General features: G+C 45.3%; 1 protein-coding gene across 2 annotated transcripts in view; it reads right to left on the bottom strand.

Annotated features, from left to right (window-relative positions):
* Positions 1-20,497, bottom strand: part of TP63 (tumor protein p63) — a 103,305-nt gene that overhangs the window by 72,237 nt on the left and 10,571 nt on the right. For both annotated transcript variants that reach the window (XM_027647561.1, XM_027647562.1), the window contains exons 2-3: positions 10,425-10,553; positions 9,531-9,663 (exon numbers count right to left, since the gene is read on the bottom strand). In XM_027647561.1, the coding sequence (XP_027503362.1) occupies positions 9,531-9,663; positions 10,425-10,553 (262 nt within the window). The remainder of the gene's footprint in view (positions 1-9,530; positions 9,664-10,424; positions 10,554-20,497) is intronic.

The following is a 20,497-nucleotide window of genomic DNA, read 5'->3' on the forward strand; positions in this document are numbered from 1 at the left end:
GTGTTTTTAATCCAACCATCTATGGCAAGATAGAACAAATAAAAAAAGAGAATGCATAAAAGATGCATAAAAGGCATCATCCTGCCTGCTGCTGACTGGCTACAGCCCTGTGTGCATCCTGGGCAGGCTGCTCTGGAGCACTGCATGGAGCTGCAGCTCGTCCCTGTGCAAAAGAGAGACAAGGTAGCCCCTGCTCTCAGAGCTAACCTCCCTGCTGCACCCGGGAGTGCAAATTCGATTCCCTCCTGGCTTCCTTACCACTGACCCAGGGACAGGTCAGAAGCCCAGAAATTCCTTTGGAATGTGCTCAAATGTATGAGTCTTCAAGCTACAAACATGTCCTGTCTGCAAGTGTTTAGTAGTGAGTATCAATCCTTTCTTCCAAGGACTCCAACTTGCATTTTTTCCCCCCATTTTGAAAGTGCAGGGTAAATAGGTAGAGTTGCCAAAGACAGGAGTAGAGCCCAGCTCCAGCTTTGCCCCCGGTGCAGGTCCCTTTCTCCTTCCCCAAGGAACAGGCCCTCCCCAAGGCAATCGCCTGTCACAACAGCCCTGCCCTCCGACCCTGGGTAAACATCTGCACACGCTGCTTATTTGAGCTCCTACAGTCTCGTTATCTCCTCCAGAACACCCCTAGGGCTAATTAGAGAGTTAATGGCATCATGTCAGGAGATAACACTACATGGAGGGGAGCAGGGAGAGGGAAGGTGGAAAGGAATTGTGAAACAAAACCAGTTCCCTTCACAACCACTGTGCAATATTGGTTTAGGAAGGGCTCACACAGCCCTCGGGCACTCTGCCCTCCGGCTGCTGAGCTCCATTTAATGAGAAAGCAAAACACTCCTCCAGAGAGATTCAGCTCTCCAGCCAAGGTGATGCAAGGCCCCCACACCTGCCCTATGTCTGCACAACCGAAAACCCTCCAATACCATCAAGGGTCATTCCCATCGAAGTGCCAGCAAGGACTCACAGTTGGTATATGACATAGGTTGGTCACAAAGCATACAGATGATTTATTTAAAAAGTGTTTCTGCTTATTCCTAGTGCTCCTTTTATCTAATTTTCTAACTTTTTCTGTACCCTACTGATTCTCTTTAAAGAACAGTTGCTTTCACTAAAAAAGCCGAGAGATAACACTGTATGAACACAGAGCTCTTGGCAAGGCAACACATAAGCCCGCAAAACCACTGGCCAGCAGACACTTGAGCAGGCACTTTTGCACTGATGAACACAAAACGCGGGTCAGCAGACACTCGTGCATGGAAATATGACCAGGGGATTTCAGGGGTTCAAGCCTCTGCAGCTCTTTTGTTGGAGTAACAAGCCTCAACACTCAAACAGCATTTTTGCCTCATGAGGATCTTTGGATGCTCAAAACAGCATGATTGACCCTCTCCTTCCCTGCCCCCTCCCATATCTGTGAAATATTTTTTGAAAGTTAATAGAGGGTTACACAAGAAAATTCATGAAAATTGCTCCTGATTGGCATAAACAGTCCCATCCCTCCAGTTGGAAGTGGGACAGGCTCATGGCACAAACCTGCGTCCCAGAGACCAAGCACTCTGACCAGGGAGAGGGAAAAGGAGATAGCGACAGATTACAGAGCCTTTGTTTTCAGTTAGAGAGAGGAGCAACTGTTGATAGACCAGGGCTGCTCTTGCACAAGCAGCAGAGGGGAAAGTGTTGTTCTTCCCTTATCTTGTATAAACTACAGATTGCTCTCATGAAATGCACAACTGTTTATAAACGCACAATCATAGCAGCTCTTTCCAACCAGACTCTGTTACACTGCCAACTCCCTCCCACCCAAACCCTTTTAAAATAATCCAGTATTGAAGAGAAAGTTACCACTTTGCAGTAATTCGAGAATAGTCTTCCAAACCTCTGGTTAAACCCTGACCCTTCAACCAATGGCCATTCCCGCTTCTCACGTTAATACATCACTGTTATCCCACATTGTGCCAGAGTGCTGGGGTACCACACACCTGCTGAGGCAGCCAGGAGGCTGGGTTATGCCTTGTTTCCTATGCAGAAATGTTGTACTTTGCAGTGCTGATCTGTGGGTGACCCTTGCCTGTTCTCACATGCCATGTCCAACACCAGTATGGCAATGGCCATGGGGTTCAGTTGTCAGGTTAGAGATCTTCCCCAGAAGACTGATCACTTTTGTTTCAGACTTGTTTAATTTTAATCCAGTCTGGACATCCCCATGAAGTCCACCATACCCACCCATGCTCTCAAAGGAAATAAGAGTACTTCAGGGTACCTTTTTCTTCTGTTTAAGCAAGGTGGAGATAAAAATCCATTCTTTTAGAGTGGCAGTTATATTCATTACTGAAAATTCTTTGATCTTTTATTAATCTCTGCAAATTCAGATGCTGATTAGTGAAGAGTTCAGTTATCAGTGAGCAAACGAACTCAGGCTACAAACCACTCCTTAATCTATGCTTCACAGAGACTGATTTAATTTTTGACTGCCTGACAATTCACTCCCTCATTAATTTTAATGCTATCAAATAAATGACAGTGAGGTGGAAAGCAGATGGTACAGACATTCAGAAGAAAATATTACCTAGTCCAAAAGTCTCCTCATGAAATATTGGAGGAAAAAATAATAGTCATTAACAGGACTGTGGGCAGGATGTGCAGAACCACAAAGTAACATATATAGTGAGACTTTGGATGCATAAGACTCTCTTCAAAGCAGGAATCCCAATTAATGCAAGAAATGACTTTTAAAACAAAAGCTACACCCCACAGCTCTCTACAGCACAGACACTTTGGCTGTGCTGGACCAGGAAGGCGAGCAGGACACTCCCAGGGCTGTGCTCCAGGTCTGTCTTAGCCTGAAAGGAGCAACCTCTCCCTGGCATGGTCAGCTCTGCAGCTTGCAACAGCACTCAGAGGTGCTCTCCATCCTCCATCCATCTCAGCCTACAAAGCTCCACAAAGTTTTCACTTGGCTGGATATAGACAGTTCAATTCATCACCCTACTTCCACCCTACAAGAGAAAAGGATCTTATATTCCTTCTTCCAGCGGTTTGGTTTAAAAACAACCAAAAATAACAATGCAAAACAAACACAAAAAGTCCAAAGGACGGCAAACTCTGGGGATGGCCACTCCACTTCTACTGGTGTTCATGCTGCACTTCATGGCTTGTTGAAACACTTGTTGAAGGAAAGAGGATCCTATCAACCAGGTAGAAACAGAGCAAAGTTCCCATCAAGACAGCATAAACCTTAAAACTTGCTCCAGAGGCAAAAGTTCCTACAATCTATTGCTTCAAGATCAAGATTAATTCAGTGTTTGTGCAGACCTTTTAAAGATGTAAAATAAGCACTAATGCATTATTGCTCCATACTTGCTCAAGGAGCACGTGCAGCACCATGGAAACCTTTGGAGGCAGGCCTAGCTGCTTGGGGAAGATGTTTTCTGAAGTGACTGCTTTGCTTGTTCTGAGGTATTTGTATGTGGGCAGACGACAGGACTCCAATTGCTACACTCTTCCACTTCAGGTGCTCATAGCAATATGAATCGTGGAGTTAAAGCCACCCCTCCAGAGGAGAACAAACACCTTATCTCACATGTGACTACCTTCCAGTAGTTTTGTGTTTTTCAGCTTAAAATTAGTTTATTCCTTCCCAAGATGGGTGCAAAGCAAGATGCTCAAAGGGAAGAAATATTTAAAGGAATCTTAAATATGCTTCCAAAATTATCTATAGCACAGCAGACATATCACCCATTAGTTTTCTTCAATACCTTTGAGAATCCTGGGAATTTACATCAAAATAAAACACTCGGTGTAAGGATATTCATCAACAGGCTGCATTCCTACAGGAAGAAATTAAGCCAGCCCTGGTCTGCAGCCAGAACCAGGGCCAAGCAGCACAGGAAAGGGAGCTAGGGAAAAAATATTTTAAAGAAACATAAACATGTCTTTAGACCCCTGAAACACACAAGATGAGAGAAGTCTTCAGGCTTTGGTCAAACTGAATGTACAAATGCATTCTTTACATTCATTCTTATCTGAAAGAATTGACAATTTCTAGATTTGGATCTGCAGCTCTAAATGTGATGATTAGATCATTTGGAGGGACCTACGCTGCAGAAGATTAAACATTGAGCAAGATTACATAGCCAAGCCTAAATTAGGCGAGCTTCTGAGTTTAACTGCAAACAAGAGAGGTGCTGGAGGGAAGCTTCCAACAGAATAATGCATCTGCTCATTATGGAAATGCCTTTGCATAATCTCAACTTTCTTTGCACAGCTATGGAACGAATAAATACCCACAAAGAAGAGAAACTTGGCAAGCCTCAAACTCTCTCAAGCACAAACCAGACAGTAATAAAAGCTTTGATCACATCCCTGCGCTGTACAAAGTCCTTCCTTCCTTTCTATGGTCAATCCAGGAATACTTAGGCGTGGAAACAAATGGCCACACAACCCACTTTGCTGCATCTATTTATCAAATCAGCCTTATCCTCCAGGTGCAAAACCATTTCCTAACAAAATGCAGGGCTGCAACACCTGCTAGAGCCCGTGGAAACACACACCATGTGTTAGTCAGTCCCTGTACCGGCACTCTCCCTGCCCTGCTGTGGATACACAGGGATGTCCAGCCTGTCCCACAGTCTCGCCGCCCCTTAACCAGCATTCATCTGCTTCTTCAGCCATTACCTTGCAGCAAGTGGAGTCCTCCTGAAGCACACAAACACTTTTAAGGAAGCAATTAAAAGTTAACACAGTTTAGAGCCTGTGCTTTAATATTACAGTCTTGGATAGGACACCACAGACATCCTTCTGGACAGTAAGTTGGATTTTTTTGTGTCTGCCCGTCGTAGTGTTGCACATCTGATCCTGACCACAGGTCCCAGGTGATGGGGACCCAGGAACTCAGTGCATAGCTGCCAAATATGAATTACTGAACTGATTTACATGGTACCAAGGCTGAGAGCACGCAGAAGAGAGCCAGCAGCTACCTTGGGCCACAGTAGCTCCTCTACAGCCCACTGGGCTGCAGCAGGGGAGGGTATCTTCTACAAAGTGGCTTGGGTGGCTCCTTCATGTGCCTACAGCAAGCTAAATATGGGAAAGGCTTCTTGTTTCCATTGGGAATCATCAAACACCAGCTCTGAGATGTGTCATTGGTAAGAGGGCTGAGAGCCTCGACACCTCCATATCTTCCATGGGATGCATCCTGCCTATCCTACAGCCAACAGTTATCTTCACCTCTATGTATAGAGGAGAACAGCAGAGTCACAGAGCTTCAGCTTTCACTTATAAAGCTATGAAATGCATGTTGCACCTCGAAAATTTCTGTAGCTACCAGGTTTGGGACACCCACAGCCCATGAAGCTGAGTACCCAAACCCAAAAGGACAACATCCTGTACTACACCACCATCCGCAAGGCAAAAACCCACCCCACAGGGAGCTCAGCGGTGCCTAATCAAGCCACACACAGCAAATCCCCACAATTATTTACAGAAGACGAGGAAGAACAAATAAATATCGAAAAGTAAAAAAAAAAAAAGGACAAGGAATTCTCTCTGCCTTTTACGGGGAGGGATGGATCCAGGTTAAGAAAACTCTGACCACGGCGACTGTCTGGGCAAAAGGCATTCCACTGAACTGGTTAGGCAAGGGGCTGCGGGAGGACGGCTCGCTCAGGGGCATGAAAGGAAGGTATGTACAGGGGGAGGGGGACAAGCTGCTCCATCACTGGGGACAGCACTGCAGCTCCTGCCAGCAAGCTCCCTGGAACCCTGGACATACTGCTGGGATGGTGGTGGCAGACGACTTAGAGACTCTGCAAACCCCTCAAATAACACTTTTATCAGGATGCTGCTGGCTGAAGTCCTTAGCCCAAAGCAGCTTTGTTTGGGTCCAGACTAGCATCTCTAAGCATTGCTGAACAGTTTACAGGACTTCTGAGGGAATACCAATTCTGCACCTGGTAGGTCAGACTGACAGCACTAAGAGGGCTCCAGGGCAATGCAGGGTTATTGCACTGCCACACACTCATTCCTGGAGAGAGGTCTCCAGACCTCTCCTCCCTGCTGCTCCAGGGCATTTAGTCAGTCAGACAAAAATATAAAATTGCTATAACATTGCCTAATTTCTAGCACTGCAGGTTATAGGTTTTGCAACCAGTGTTCCTCCTGAACACAGGGAGCTAGACACCACCCCACCACAGACCCTATGGTTGCTGGCTACATCCTTGATCAGAGTAGAGGCTGGGGACCCTTTCTTTGTTGGGCTTAATGAATGGCAGGAGGCCCACAAGGACACACATTCAACTTACCTCCCTGAACATCCACAGCTCCTTCCCACTCTAGGGCCATGGCAGAAGCTACACGTTCTCCACACCCACAGGGACCACAAGCCTTTCACTCCAGTCACGCAAAAAGGCAGATCTTTGCTGGGATTTTCCAGTCTGCCTGTGGTTCACACCAGAGGAAAGGAAGGGGCACAGCCGAGAGCCTCACAGAGGGGCCACCCAGGACATTGTGAAAGAGCTGGTCACAAGGCACAGAGACAGGGAAGGCTGCTGACTGTCTGGTGTTACAGTCAGACCCACAAACCCTCTTCCTGGCCCCTCCAGCTCTTTTCATCCCAAGACAGTGCAGATCACCAGTTTCTCCTACTCCTTTCTTATATGGACACAGGAAGAATGTTTCTTCCTTAAAAAGAAGTGTGTGAGAACTGCAAGGGCTCAGATGAGAGGGATTTCTTTGTCACTCAGCCCTCTTCCCCAGCTCTTTCTCCAAACAGTGGCATTTTCAAGGCAATGAACTCAACTAATAGGTGTTCAGGAAGGCAGAACTTATGCTCAGTTTCCAGCCCACTGGTAGGACAGTTTCTTCAGGCACTGTTCTGAACACTATAGCTCCTTCCCCACTGCCAACTCTATTGTGAACAAACAGCTGTACCCCTGAAAGTTAAATAATAAAAAATAAAAAAAAAAAATCACAGGTCTTACCAACACAACTGTTGGGATCAAAGGTGAACATCTTTTAAGACTGAAAGTTTCACTTTTCAGAAGCAAATTGAAAGAAGGTGCAGAACTTATTTTAAAGGCTGATTGGGATTGCCTCAAAGTCTACACAAGGACAACTGCTTCAAAACCATCAGTCTTAATTGCTTTACACCCATTTAAATCTCACATGGTGATACATTTTGGAGAAAAGCTGGTCTTGCTCTTTTCTTAAGACAAATGTGATACTATAAAGCCCTCTGCCTTGATCTCAGTGCTCATCTCCCAGGGCCCCTCTGTTTCTGCTGCATTCCTTTGTGTTTATCTGCCCTCTTCAACCCTTTGCTGCAATCAGCTGCGTGCAGCACCTCGTGTCTAGAAGTGACATGGCTGAGGTTACAGGAGAGACAGGTGCAAGGAAAGCTCGTGCCCTGAAGCTATCCAAAGGAAAAGAGAAGCTGGAGGGGAAGAGGGTTGTAAGGTATTTCAGATTAAAGCAAACACCTTGCCTCGGGCTACACATTCTCTGCTAACGCAAGCTGCAGCCGCTTTGAGCCCCAGAAACAGCAAAGCAAACACAGACTTCTCTGCAAGGGGAGTTGTCACCTGTCAGGGATGTTTGCAAATTTATAGGGAGGTGGTGGTGGTGGTGGTAAGGGGAGTAAAAAGAGCTTTCCTCATTTTAAAAGACAGGCTGTTTGCACAGGTTTGCAATGCATATTTTGCTTTGTGAAGGCTTTTGTCCAGCATTCAACTGAGCAAAGGTGCTGTCTTCCACTGGAGACAAACTGGAACATTTGTTAATGTACATACATTAATGTACTCTAAGCTGGTGCCTTACAGTAAGGGTGAGGATAGGATGGAATTTCCCTGCTCCCCCTTCAGCTTGTCACGTCAGTGAAAAACACTTCTTAAAAAGAAGTCACCGTAAAGCTTGGCCACTCCAGAAATGCCTCCTACAAGGCTGGGATCAAGCCCATCATAAGCAAGAGGTTATTGCATAAGGCTGCTTGTGCCCTTCCCTAGCACCAGTGCTCATTTCAGCAAGGCTCAGAGAGGACAGGGGAAAGGGTCTTTCCATTGCTGTTTCTCTGCTCCACAGACGGGAGAGGGAGACTCTGAACAGACCTTCAGTGAGCCCGTCAGCCACCACTGTGCTCGGCAGACAGCTCAGAGGAGCTGGAGATGGGGAGGCTTTACTAGTGCTCAATGCCATAAGTCCAGATTTGAGCGTGGAAGGAGCAAAGTTTCTGCTGATGACCTTTAAACTGGTGGAGATTGTTTTTTAAGAGGACATAGTTCAAGCAGACTATTACTATGCACTCTGAATATCAGAAGTCCCTGTAAACGTGGAAAATCTTTTGGCCCATTGAAGAGATAACATTTCACTGGAGCTTTGCTATAGTGGTGGAAAAAGCTGAGATCCAGATGCTGATGGAAGGTTTGCACCCCACCCCTCTGTGCCTCCAAAAATGCAGAATCAAAAGATAACCACACTTAATGTCAGTCACCTCTCCTTGTGCACTTGGATTAGCTTCACCACATTAGCTGAGCACATACCCAACCTCAAATTGTCCTTTTAACCCTTTGCAACCTCCATGGAAAAGAAGAGCACTGCAGTCTCCCCAGCAGTCACACCAAAGTAGCACTAACAGATCGAACTGTCTGTCATTGGGGACTGCAATCAGCATGACCCAGGAGTTCTTTGCTTGCAGACACAATCCACCAGGTTACAAACACTGCCAGGATTCAAATTGCCAACATACCATTTTTGGGCACATTAAAAATTGTGGTTGATTAGTCAGGAAATCAAATGGCAACACTTTCTCAGGATGGAAACTGTGGAACAAGAAAACTTACAAACACCAAAACAAATTTCAAACGACACATTATTTTTATCTCAAAGTATACAAAACCCAGGAAGAACAGAAACAGGACATGAACAACTCAAACTTCCAAAATAGCTCCTGCTCCAGCCTGCAAGAACAGCACCTGGCTTCTTCAGTACAGCTACTGCTAAGAAAGAGCCAGTCTGTTTGTGCCAAAGGCAATGAACCAACAAACACCAGTGCCTCATCTGCATTCCAGTCTTGAGCCATGCTGATGAGACACTCATGGTCAAGACTCAATATAAACACTCTCTAGTCTGGAGAAACAGGAGGAAAAAAAAACCCAACCATGGTCTGAAAAAAAGTTTCCACTCCTGAATGAGTGAAACCTCAAGACCCTCAAGAGAACAAAAATCAGTGAAGAACTTCTGGCCTTGGTCAGCAAAATTGCAACTGTGCCCAGAACCCAAACTAGGCCACCTAAAACTACCTCTAAGCAGGGAGAGTGCAGGGATGGTTGAGTAGTGTGTGAAAGAGACTCCACAGCTCTCCTGCCAAGTTTAGCTGCCTCATCCCTCTCTCCTGCCATTGCTGTGGCAGGAGAAGAAGAGCAGGTCAGGAGTCAGCCAAGGGAGGAAGATGGACTTGGGGCAACACAGCTGGAATAGCTCCTGAAAAAACTCTCCATGTTTCCCCAAAGGTCAAGGAAGCTCTCACTACTCACCCACATTGGGTCATTGAGCTCCGTGTCCTGCACCCGGACGCAGTCCATGCTAATCTCAATTTTGTTTGTAGAGCCATTTTCAGATGGGCCATCGATGAAGTTTAAATCAATTGGCTGAACTGAGCATATTGGCCTGAAAAGAACACAGGACTAAAGTTAAAACTGGCCAAATTCCATTTTCCACCACCCCACCTTCCCTTCCCATGCCTCCTGCTAGGGTGTCATCCAGTACTTCGGCATAACCACGAACCAGTCTCATGACAAAGTAAGTTATTACTAACGAACAACTATCTCCTCAGTCACTGTACTACAGCAGCCCCAAACCAGGACAGGGCCTGGAGGGACATTTCACTTCCCTGACCAGAAAGATGAGATAAGAGTTCAAGAGTTAAATCACTGAAAGACAGAACTCATGGAGGATTTATAGCAGTAACTGTTTTAGCATTAGTCATGGCAAGACAGGAATGGGAACAGAGTCAGTTTATTTCCGTCATTGGACCTGACAGGGTGAACTCTGCACCATCTTCACCTCCTCTCCTTCCTTGGCATCAGCAAAAGAGGAAAACATGCAGCCTGGACATAGAGTAACGACTCCATTTCCTTAGGGGAAAATGCCAACCACGTGCCTTAGGTGATCACTTCCTAGAAAGCAGTCAGCTCAGCCAGAGGTCTTGAAGAGTCAGTGTCACTGTTGATCACTGCATTTGGTCCCCATAGCCTGGATGTGGAACCTCTTGAGAGCTCAAGAGCTGTAAGTCACCACAGACTGACACATCTAATCATCACATCCATATCTAATCAACAGGTACAAAAGGCTCCAAAACCCCCAGCATCAATCTCTGGAGCATCCTGTCCTAAAACACCTTCCACAAATTCCACATAAGGGCTACTTACTGTTCCAGGAAGTCCCAGAGATGCTGGATTACCTCTGGGCTGAGGAATTCCCTCGGCTGTGAGCCCTGGGACATGGCTGATCGGTAGTAACTCTCCTTCCAGGAGAAGGGGCTCGGAGTTTCTACAAACCTTAAAAAACAAAAGCAAAAAAAAAAAAAAAGGGAAAGAAGAAAAAAAGAAAAACACACACACAAAGACATGTTGAATGCATGAGTACAACTTGACGAAAACCCATAAATAGAAGCTATTGTGTGAAAAAGGAGACATGCTGAATGCCTGGAACATTCACAGCTGTACAACACACATTCCACACTGCTGCAGATGCTGTATTTAGATGGGAGAGAATTTGGCCAACCTTCCCAATAAGTTAAATATCCCTCAGAATCCACTGGGATACTGCATCATAAGAATCCCAGAGAGAAAAAAAAAATCCACCCTCTATTGTATCCCAAAATAATCAACTTCCCATATAAAGCAGGTAGTCTTTGCAGCAGGTGAAGCAGCTAAGCAGTGTGTGATTTCACTGTCCCTAGCTGGTTGCCTCTCTAAATGGCCTTGGATGATTAGGCAACTTCTCCTTCACCCAGCCACTGCAGCTGAGGTCTCAAACCAAGTATTTTTTTTTTAAATTTAAATAATAATAAATAATATTTTTGTTCTATTTTCTATGGAAATAAGATCCATCACATAAAAATTTTTCTACTTGTCTACTACCTTCTCCCCTCCAACAATTTCAAAGCCTGACCCACTGATTTCCACCAGATCTGCTAATTACCTTGGCCATTTTTATCCCCTTAACCTCCCACAAGCCTCACAGAAATAGGTGGACCCAAGAGAAGCAGTGACAGAGCTGGAGCACTCATGCCTTCCACAGCTGCACATTCTCATCCCACTGGCCAATTTCTAAATTCAAACACAGCAGCTTTTACACCCATGTCAAAATACTTGACGGCTGCAGGAATATAAGGGGAGCGGGAGGAATTTCTCAAGTATGTTTGCAGTTGACAAAAACTGCAACTTTAATTAGAGTATAAGGCAGGTGACCACCTTTCCTGCTACAGGGTTGGGGGCATCCTGCAAAATTTTCATATTAAAGAGTTATTTCAGCACAATGCAAGCAAATGGCCATGTTCCTTGCCAGGGAAACAGCAGTGGCAAGAGCCATGGTTATAACTGGATTCCAAAGAGAACTGGACTGATATTTCATTTGGCACATATTCGTCCTGTTTAACACAATGGTCTAAATAAATTGCCTGGAAGACCCTAATTTATTAAACTGCCAAAACTAAGAAAGTTCTTTTCCTGAAGTATCTACTTCTGGCTACTGTTAGAGAGAGGGATCTAGCTCTCTTTACTTAATTTGTGTGACCTCTTCTGTTTTGAGGATGACTCTGGTCTGCAAAAAGTGGGACTTTCCTCACCTCTGCTGTCCACAGAGCTTCCTGCTCTTAGAAAAGAGCAGACCATTGTTCTAAGCTAATGGAAATCAAAGTGTCTTAAGCTCCCAGAGCCAAAGCTGGGCATGCCTCGAAATAGGTGAAAGTACCATTTCAGTTGCTTATCCTTTTTGTAATTAAAAAAAGGAAAACAAACAAAACCAACATCATTTAAAATCTCATGAACAGCTAGAGACAAATAAAATGCAGAAGTGTCACAGCTAATAGCTCTGCCTCACAGATGTGAGCACATATCCACACTACATGTGAATAATCACGAATCCTCTGAGAACAGCAGTTATCCCACAAAGTACCAGAAATTACTCCTTTCAGGCTTTCAGTCTGGTAAGACACTTTCAAGAATGCCACATTGAAACCCAGAAGAACACATCTAGCCTAAAACCTTCCACATAAGCTGCAACTCAATGCCACCACAAGCTTTGAAGGATCACAGTGGGGGAGCATGTGCTCTGCAACCTGCTCTGCCGCTAAACCCACAGACCTCAGACATTGCTCAATACCCTGCACTCAGTCCTGACCTCGTAGGAATGGGCATAGAAACCCCACAGTACGTTCTCCCAAGCCACCAAAGTGGTCACTTCTAACAATTATTTGCCACTTATCATAACTGCTCATGACTTGTATACTTCTTGTTACTGCATAAACAGGAACTAACTTCAACAGATAAAGAGTTATAACAAAACAGACCTTCCTTAGAGACCTTTCCTTTGAAAAGTCTCAGTGCAACTAGATTCCTGCATGCCATGGCATGTCCCAGCTTTGGTTCGCTCTGGACAAAGTTCTTGGTCTCAAAAAGGCAAAGCAACCCAGTTCACCCTGCCTGCTCTGGCCCTGGTGGTCCCATTCAGCAGCAATGCCATAAACCTCCCCCAAAACAAGCAGTGCCCACAGCCTGCAGTGCAGGAGAGGCAGGAAATATTAGCTGCACGCACTGATCACACCAGTTAAGGACACAGCTGGTACTTCCCTCTACCAAACACAACTCCAGATTTCTCCAGAGAAATATTTTCCAGCTGTTTCACTTATATCCCTGCACCCAGCCAAGCTCCTAGCTTACTGTTTCTAAGAAAAGCATTATCAGATTCTACCTGATGGCCAAAAAGGCATGTTTCCCTATACCATGCACAAGAAGTCTCCTGGTTAATGCTTTCACAGAAGCAAAATTTGAGAGACTCCTTCAACACTCTCTGCAACCTTTACTACCTGTACAGGTCTATTTCCAAAGGAGGCAGCAGGATTAGGCAGCCAGCTTTGGCAAGGCAGCTGTGATAATACTGTGGGCATTAGACAGGTAGTGAGCATTGCTTTTTACTCAGTTTGGAGCACCCTGCTCTCAGGTGGGAAAGGGCTGTCAAGCTGCATGAAAACGAACTTCAGCACAAAGCTGCATGCAAGATAAACTGTCTTCTTTCCTGTGATTTTAATAAAACCTAAACCTAGTGCCAATTTCCTTCTATCAGCCTTCAACACAAAGGAGCAGCCTCTGTCTACTAAACATATAAATTTCCTGAATTTCCACAGGAAAATAACAGCTAAAGCCTAAGCAAAATCTATCTGTAAATGTCACTACTCTAGTTAATTGTCCTTTCCCACATCAGCAAGTGCTCTACTTACAGTAAAATAATCAGTGTGCCTAAAGATTTCAAGCATTTGCATTGCTCAGATTGGTTCTACCAACCAGCTACTTTTTTATCAACAGACATTTAAGCAACATCCCTTTTAGCCACATCCACTTGTCCCAAAGGGCATCACAGGAAATGGCACTAGTGAACACAGGCTCTCATACCAAACTGCTGATTACAATAGAACAATGCATAGTAGTAAGTCTTGTCTAGTGTGTCTCTGTTTAAGGTAAGGCCCTACATCAACTGCTGAACCAGCTAGCAGGCTGCTTTTCACAAGCAGAGAGCACTGGCTACACCAGACTGGAACTACAGGGGGATTTACAGCCCCCATCAAACTGCAAGCTGAATAGGACATTGCATCCACAAGTCCCTCCTTCAAAAACCACCAGGGAATTATTAATAGCAAGTTAAATCTTTTCCGAGAAGCAGGACCTCACCAAGAGCACAGTGTTTCCTCATGCAGTGCTCCTGAGCCACTGAATCCCAGGTTTAAGGCAGCAATGCACTCCCCCTAAGATCTAGCTCAGCTCCATCCTATTTATTGTGATGGAGCAAGAGCAGCCCAGACTCCAGGTGAAAGCACTTTTTCAGATTAACTAGGTGGGCTGAAGCCTCAGACACGCTGATTATTCTGCTGCCTCCTGACCACTCCCCCAGAAGAGCTGTGTTACAGCCCCCTCAGTGGGGATGTGTCTCAGCTGATCCCCTTTGCCATCTCACTGATGAGCAAGATCTCTGCAAAATACAGCAATGAGAGACACATGGCCCTGTAGCCGTGTCCACACAGCACTCACTTTCAGTCTTCCAGAAGGCTGGGAATATTAAACTGAACAAAAAAAAAAAAATCCAAACCAACAAAAACAAAATCAACTAGACAAAAAAAAATCAACCCACCCTCCCAAAAACCAACAGCCAAACCAAATAATCCTGGCAAGCACAGCATTTGCCTCTCATGAGCTGTAACCTATCTGCACTACAATTGACTTTCTCTGGAAGTGAAGGTCCCAACACCGGAGGAAATGAAGCCTCGACTGCTTGGCCCAGCATGACCACAAACTGGCGGCAAACTAGAGAGAAAACAAGACATTTCTGCTCCCACTACTCAGTCTAAGCACATGCTTCCAGTCTTCACCACATTTACCCCCTTTCCACCTTCACATCAAAGACGTTAAAGGAACAGAACAAAACAAAAAAACCCCAAACCACTTTCCACAGCAGGAAAACAATGACAGAAAACTATTAAACTCAACTATTGCAATACAGCAACACTTCTCACCCAAAATGCCACCTTTTAGTGCAAACAATCTTTCTTAGATAGGACTAAAGCCAAAACACACAGGTTTGACTTACCACTGGGGAAAAAAACGGGAGCTCCTGAGGAAAACAAGACCTAGGTTTGATACTGAGCATGCACAGCCCCTCCTCTATAGCTTTAACCTTAAAGGCAGATGCCACCTGCTTTCGCTGATAGAGGGTCAAATCTGACACAGGGTGCAGCTCAAGCACCACTGGGGCGCATGTGTGAGTCCAGCAGCCTCCTTCCAAAAATAAAGACTGTCGCAACCAAGAGATAGCTGGTTTCCTTTGTTTTTTCATCCAAAATGGGCTTGGTGCTTCAACGCTCTGAGCTACTCCTGGGTTAATAGTACAGTTTATGAGGAAACCAGAAACAAATATGGTATCTCAGTGAAGCTGCTGTGTTGGGTTTCAAGAGATCCAAGCACTTTCTGTTCTCCTTAGCTTCCCTTGAAAGCTGGAGCTCTGGGGTGGTTTGCGTTCCTCCTGCATTGGGCAAATTCTCAGAAATTATCATATAGTTTGAAGATGCAGAACTTCATGGCTTGATATTGGTGTGTAGCCACAGTGTAAAATTTTGTGACATGAAAACTTTCACAATAGGGAAGAGCAAAATGATCTGGAGATATTTTTTTTCTTCTTCTTCTTGCCAAAATTACAGGATGTTGTTTTCTGCTTCTCCCCACGAGATGTCTTATCAATGGTGTACAGTTTTCTATCACTGAGTCTGTAGTTCTCAGCCAGTGGACATGCAGATGGGACCAGAGAAGTCTTTCTCTGTAAGCTACAGATTTTACTCTTTTTTCACGAGATATATTCCCCTAAAGGACCTGCTAGTGGAGTACTCAGGAAACCCTGATTCAAAGAGAAGAACATCTGGTCTTATGAAGAAAGCACTTCCACATTATGCAAATGTACCAAAAAATAATTAATAAATGTCTAAATAATGATGTCTAATATGGCTAATTTTATTCATAATTCTCAAAGTGCTCTACAAAGGAAGACAGGGTAATTACTCCCATTTTACCTGTGCAAAAACTAAGACACTGGGAGGTCATAGGATTACTCATCATTACTCAGCAAGCCAGAAATACAACCTTGGTCACCCGAGTCCCAGTCTGGTGCTTGCTTTAAAAGGAACTAATGATTTTGGGTGTTTAGATAGAGAAATTAAAAAAGACCTTAATTTCTTCAGGTGGAGTATGCACTGTACCTCCTATGAAAAGAAACCCCCAAATTTCATTTATCTGTCTTCAGGCACCAAAATACCAATTCCCGGGAATGAAAATCAAAGCTGCAGAAATACTGTGACTAGATTTAAACCATACTCACATTTCAGGGTGGAAGTGTAATTCCAACCTATACGCCCAGACTAAACCCTAATCTTTCTTCCTGAATGCTTACAGCAGTTAACCCCTTAAAAACCCTTAATTCATGCACGAATTAATGGATTAGTGCTCAACCATCACAGGGTGTGAGCTGGGTAGAGAATTAAGTCACAGAGAAATCGGCAATCAGCAATCCCAATCCACATGCTCATCCCTGTCTTCTGCAGTTACACCTTGAAGTGTATCAAAAGCAATGGTAAACAAACAATTTAAAGTTCACAAGCATTACGCCTAAATGCCTAAATCTTGGTGTCAGTTGTATTTTTAGGTTTTGAGTGGGGAGGGGGCTCCTTTTCAGATCACACCATTAAAACTCGAGGAACTTGGCAGCCCTCGTCCTGCTGGAATTCCCCCTGCTCTGCGTTGTAACACTGCAGTGATTTGTAGACCTCGGTACCTAATGAGGTTCACAGCTGTGCAAGAGGAGAAGGATGCGGGGTCTGGCAGCACAGGACAAGCGTGTGCCTGGCAGGCAGTGTCATCTGGAATTCCCCGAAGTGCAGAGTGCTCTTGTGCTCTTGTCCCCCATGACCGCAGTGGCCACCCTCGACCAGCAGAGCATACCCTGGAAGCACCCCTTAGAGACCTTTGGAAGTCAGACCGGCTCATTGCTGCAAACAGTGGTGCCAAAATGAAAGCCAAATGGTAGACAGGCAGGCTCTCAACCGCCTCGGAGAAGATTGCAGCTGAATTTCATTGAACTCTAGTGCACTTTTTCTGTGTCTACTTCATCAACAAGCAACCTCCCTTCCCAGCATGAATTGCACTGTAAAATGCATTTTCTACTTTTTTTTTTCTCTGCTTGATCCATATTCCAAGGTCTTGGCTCACATGATCCCAAAAGAGACTGACTCCCATCCTGGCAGAGGCAGGTCCTGCTGAACTGTGCTCACAGGTATTTATTCTCCTTTCAATTTTGAGCCCAGCTTTCAGATTTAGCATTTTAAAATCTAGACTTCCAACAACTTCTTTAAACCGCTCAGATTTTCTTTCCATGTAACACTGCTTCTACATGTCAGTCCAAAAGAAAACTGATGATTGCATAGATTAGAAAGGACAAATGTAAGGAATAATAAACACCAACTCAGGATTACTTTGAGACAGAATAGAACTTTCACATATGGGTCAATTGCCCATTCTTTTTTCCCAGTTCCCACGTTTTTCAGATGTTTCCCAGATCTGATATCTCACTAAAAAATCATGTGGACAGCAGCATGGGTTATGGGGAGGGGCAGCTGAGAGAAAAGTGGTCAAGTGGCACAGAGATGTGCCTTAGAAAATGTGAAAGAACCTGACTACCAAAAGGGTGAACCCTGATCTCAGAAGTAGCCAAAAGGCAAGGAGATACAGGGAACACAAGAAGGAACTGGGAGTGACAGCGGCGAAGGGCTCCGTGACACTGACAGTGTCCTACAGCATCCAAGGACAGACTAGGGAGGGAAGGCTGAATGAGTCAGCAGTGCCCTGGCTGCCAGGAGGGCCAACCATGTCCTGGGAGGCATCAGGCAAAGCATCGCCAGCCGAGGGAGGTGATTTTCCCACTGTGCTCTGCACTGATATGGCCTCATCTGTAATACTGGGGCAGTTTTAGACTCTGCAATATAAGAAAGACACTAGGCTATTATAAAGTGTCCTAACGAGGGCTGTGAAGATGGTGAGGGGCCTTGAGGGGAAGCCATATGAGGAGAGCCTGAGGTCACTTGGTCTGTTCAGCAAGGAGAAGAGAAAACTGAGGGGAGACTTCATTGCAGTTACAACTTCCTTGTGAAGAGGAGGGGCAGACGCTGATCTCCTCTCTGTGGTGACCAGTGACAGGACCCAAGGGAATGGCCTGAAGTTGTGTCAGGGGAGGTTTAGGTGGGATATTAGAAAAAGGTTCTTCACCCACAGGGTGGTTAGGCACTGAAACAGGCTCCCTAGGGAATCGGTCACAGCACCAAGGCTGCCAGAGCTCAAGGAGCGTTTGGATGCTACTCTCAGGCACATGGTGTGACTCAGCCTGTGCAAGACTAAGAGTTGGATTCAATGATCCTTGTGGGTCCCTTCCAACTCAGCATTTTCTGTGATTCTGTGACTGTTACCTTTCACAGTCACTAGGCAAATGGCACTTGTATTGCACACAACCTGTTTCAACTGTGAACTGTACATTTAGAGGAACTAAAGCAATTCTGTCTCAGAGGAATGCTCAGTGTTCTGCTAGGGTCTACTGTAACAGTGCATCCTGATCTCCCTGGGACTTAGATTTGTCTTTTGGAAGCATATGTATGTGAGCTGAATGGAAAGGGGTAGGAAGGGATTGTTCTGCTTCCTAATTGCTCTTTGCTTCAGTCTTCAGTGTGCAGGAAAGACTGACCTATATCAGAGAAAGTGAAACTGGCTGCACAGAGTGATCCTCCTAATTCACCATGCTGCAAAACACAAGGGGGATTTTTTTCCATTCATCATCTCCTTTCATTTAGAGTCATCTTGAGTAAGACTGCCTGCAGTGAATGCTACATTTGCAGCTTTGTGGCCGCCACTCAAAGCACATTATATCACTGCAGCCATGTGCCCCATGCCAGCACCCTGCTCCAGCACAGACTGTAGAGCTCCTCTGGGAGAAAAAGACTCCCTCTGCATTCCCATTACTACCATGGTGAGGGTTTCTGCATGAGCACTGCACGGCCTGCTCCCTGCAAACTGCTGGGAATGGCTTCTTGAAGCAGAATGATTTCAGTGTGCTATCAGTAACCCCTGCAGCCCAGGAACCCACTGCATCTCCTATCAATGTCTCATCACATCAGCTATCTACATGTCATCATTATCAGCCTGACAACAATCACCACTTCTATATAATAGAGGTATTTCTTTGTCCTCAGGGCTTCAGGCAGCCCATCACTCCACCAGCACTACTGTCCCCTAATTGTTAGAGAAAGTCACCCCTAATTTTTTTTTCCTTCAAGGTTTCCTTCAGCATCTTGTGAACTTTCTGAGACCTCTTGTATCTCCCACTCAACTTTGGACACCCCCTTCTCACCCATCCTTGGAAACTCAGCCATGGACATCCCCTCCCCTTCTGCTCAGCCCTGACACCCACTCCCTTTCTCAGCAGGGCCTGAGAGGTGGAGCTCTGGCCAAGGTGAAGCACTGCCACAGCAATTCCACTGCAATTGGTGCATTTTAGTCCAGAGTACAGAGTCCTCATAATGTCCAGAACACCACCTAGGAACCTGAGCAATCTCTGTGGAGAAGCCCAGAATTAGAGAGCAAGCCTGGAGCTCGGGACACCCAGCCCAACCCCCAGCCCATGGGTGTCCTGTCCATCTTTGTCCTTCCATTCCTGAGGTATAGGAGTATCCCCAGGTTTGTAAAGCACATAGTGACCTGTTGACAATCAGTACCTCTGCAGCGTAAGGTGGTCCCAAGACTTTCCAATTTAAATAATAAAAGGAAATGTAAATAATCAAGTTTAAGGAAGCACTGAACCCAAAACCAATTAAAAAGCAGTTGCATTATTTTGTAACTCATTTTTCCAGTCAATCCCTTCCCCAAACCTATTGCAGTGGTCGTTAAAAGCAGTGCCCACCTGCAGAGGGAAGAGTCAGAGCGGCTGGGCAGAGGTGAAAGCTTTTACACAGTGAGATAGTCTTCTTAAAGCAGCACAAGCAGAAAAATCCAGGTCCAGCCCTCAAAATTCTGAGGTATTTTTGAGCCAAGTCCAAAAATAAGTGCTAGAGAAACGTTTCAGGCAAACTGTTCAGAAGCCACAAAACATTTTCAAGTCCATAAAAAAAAAAATCCCTTTGGTCTAAGTAAAAGACATCATTTGCTGAATTTCAGATACCCAGCTGAGAACACATATTTGGGTTTACCTTTCGGAGTTTGCTCAACACGATTTGCAGCCAGCCAGCCCTGATGGTTTTACAGCAGGACAAAGAGAGTGATGCTTTCTCTGCTCGGTGAAGGAGAGGACAAGCACAGGTTTCTGCTGAGGTCTCCTGCTGGGTCAGTGCCGCCTCCAGCCCTGCTGTCACATGCCAACCTCTGCTGCCCAGCTGCAGCTACAATTAAAGACAACAGAGACCATCTTTTGTCTCTCTGGGGGCAATGCCTAACCCAAAATCACTCCATGGTTCCCTCATCCACCATCAGTAGTGGTTTGCAGCCTGGGAGCATCTAGGGAAGTAGGAGACTCAGACACCTCTGCTGTTGCATTCTGCTGCACAGTATGGGGAGACCCCTCATCTTTTCTGGAGGAGGAGTGGGAGAAAGGCAGTTGTTAAATGCCCAAAGCAGCCTAAAACAGTTAGCCACATCCTTTCCAGTTA

This window comes from Corapipo altera, unplaced genomic scaffold (assembly GCF_003945725.1).
Source record: "Corapipo altera isolate COAL_440 unplaced genomic scaffold, ASM394572v1 113, whole genome shotgun sequence".
NCBI classification, from domain to species: Eukaryota; Metazoa; Chordata; class Aves; order Passeriformes; family Pipridae; genus Corapipo; species Corapipo altera.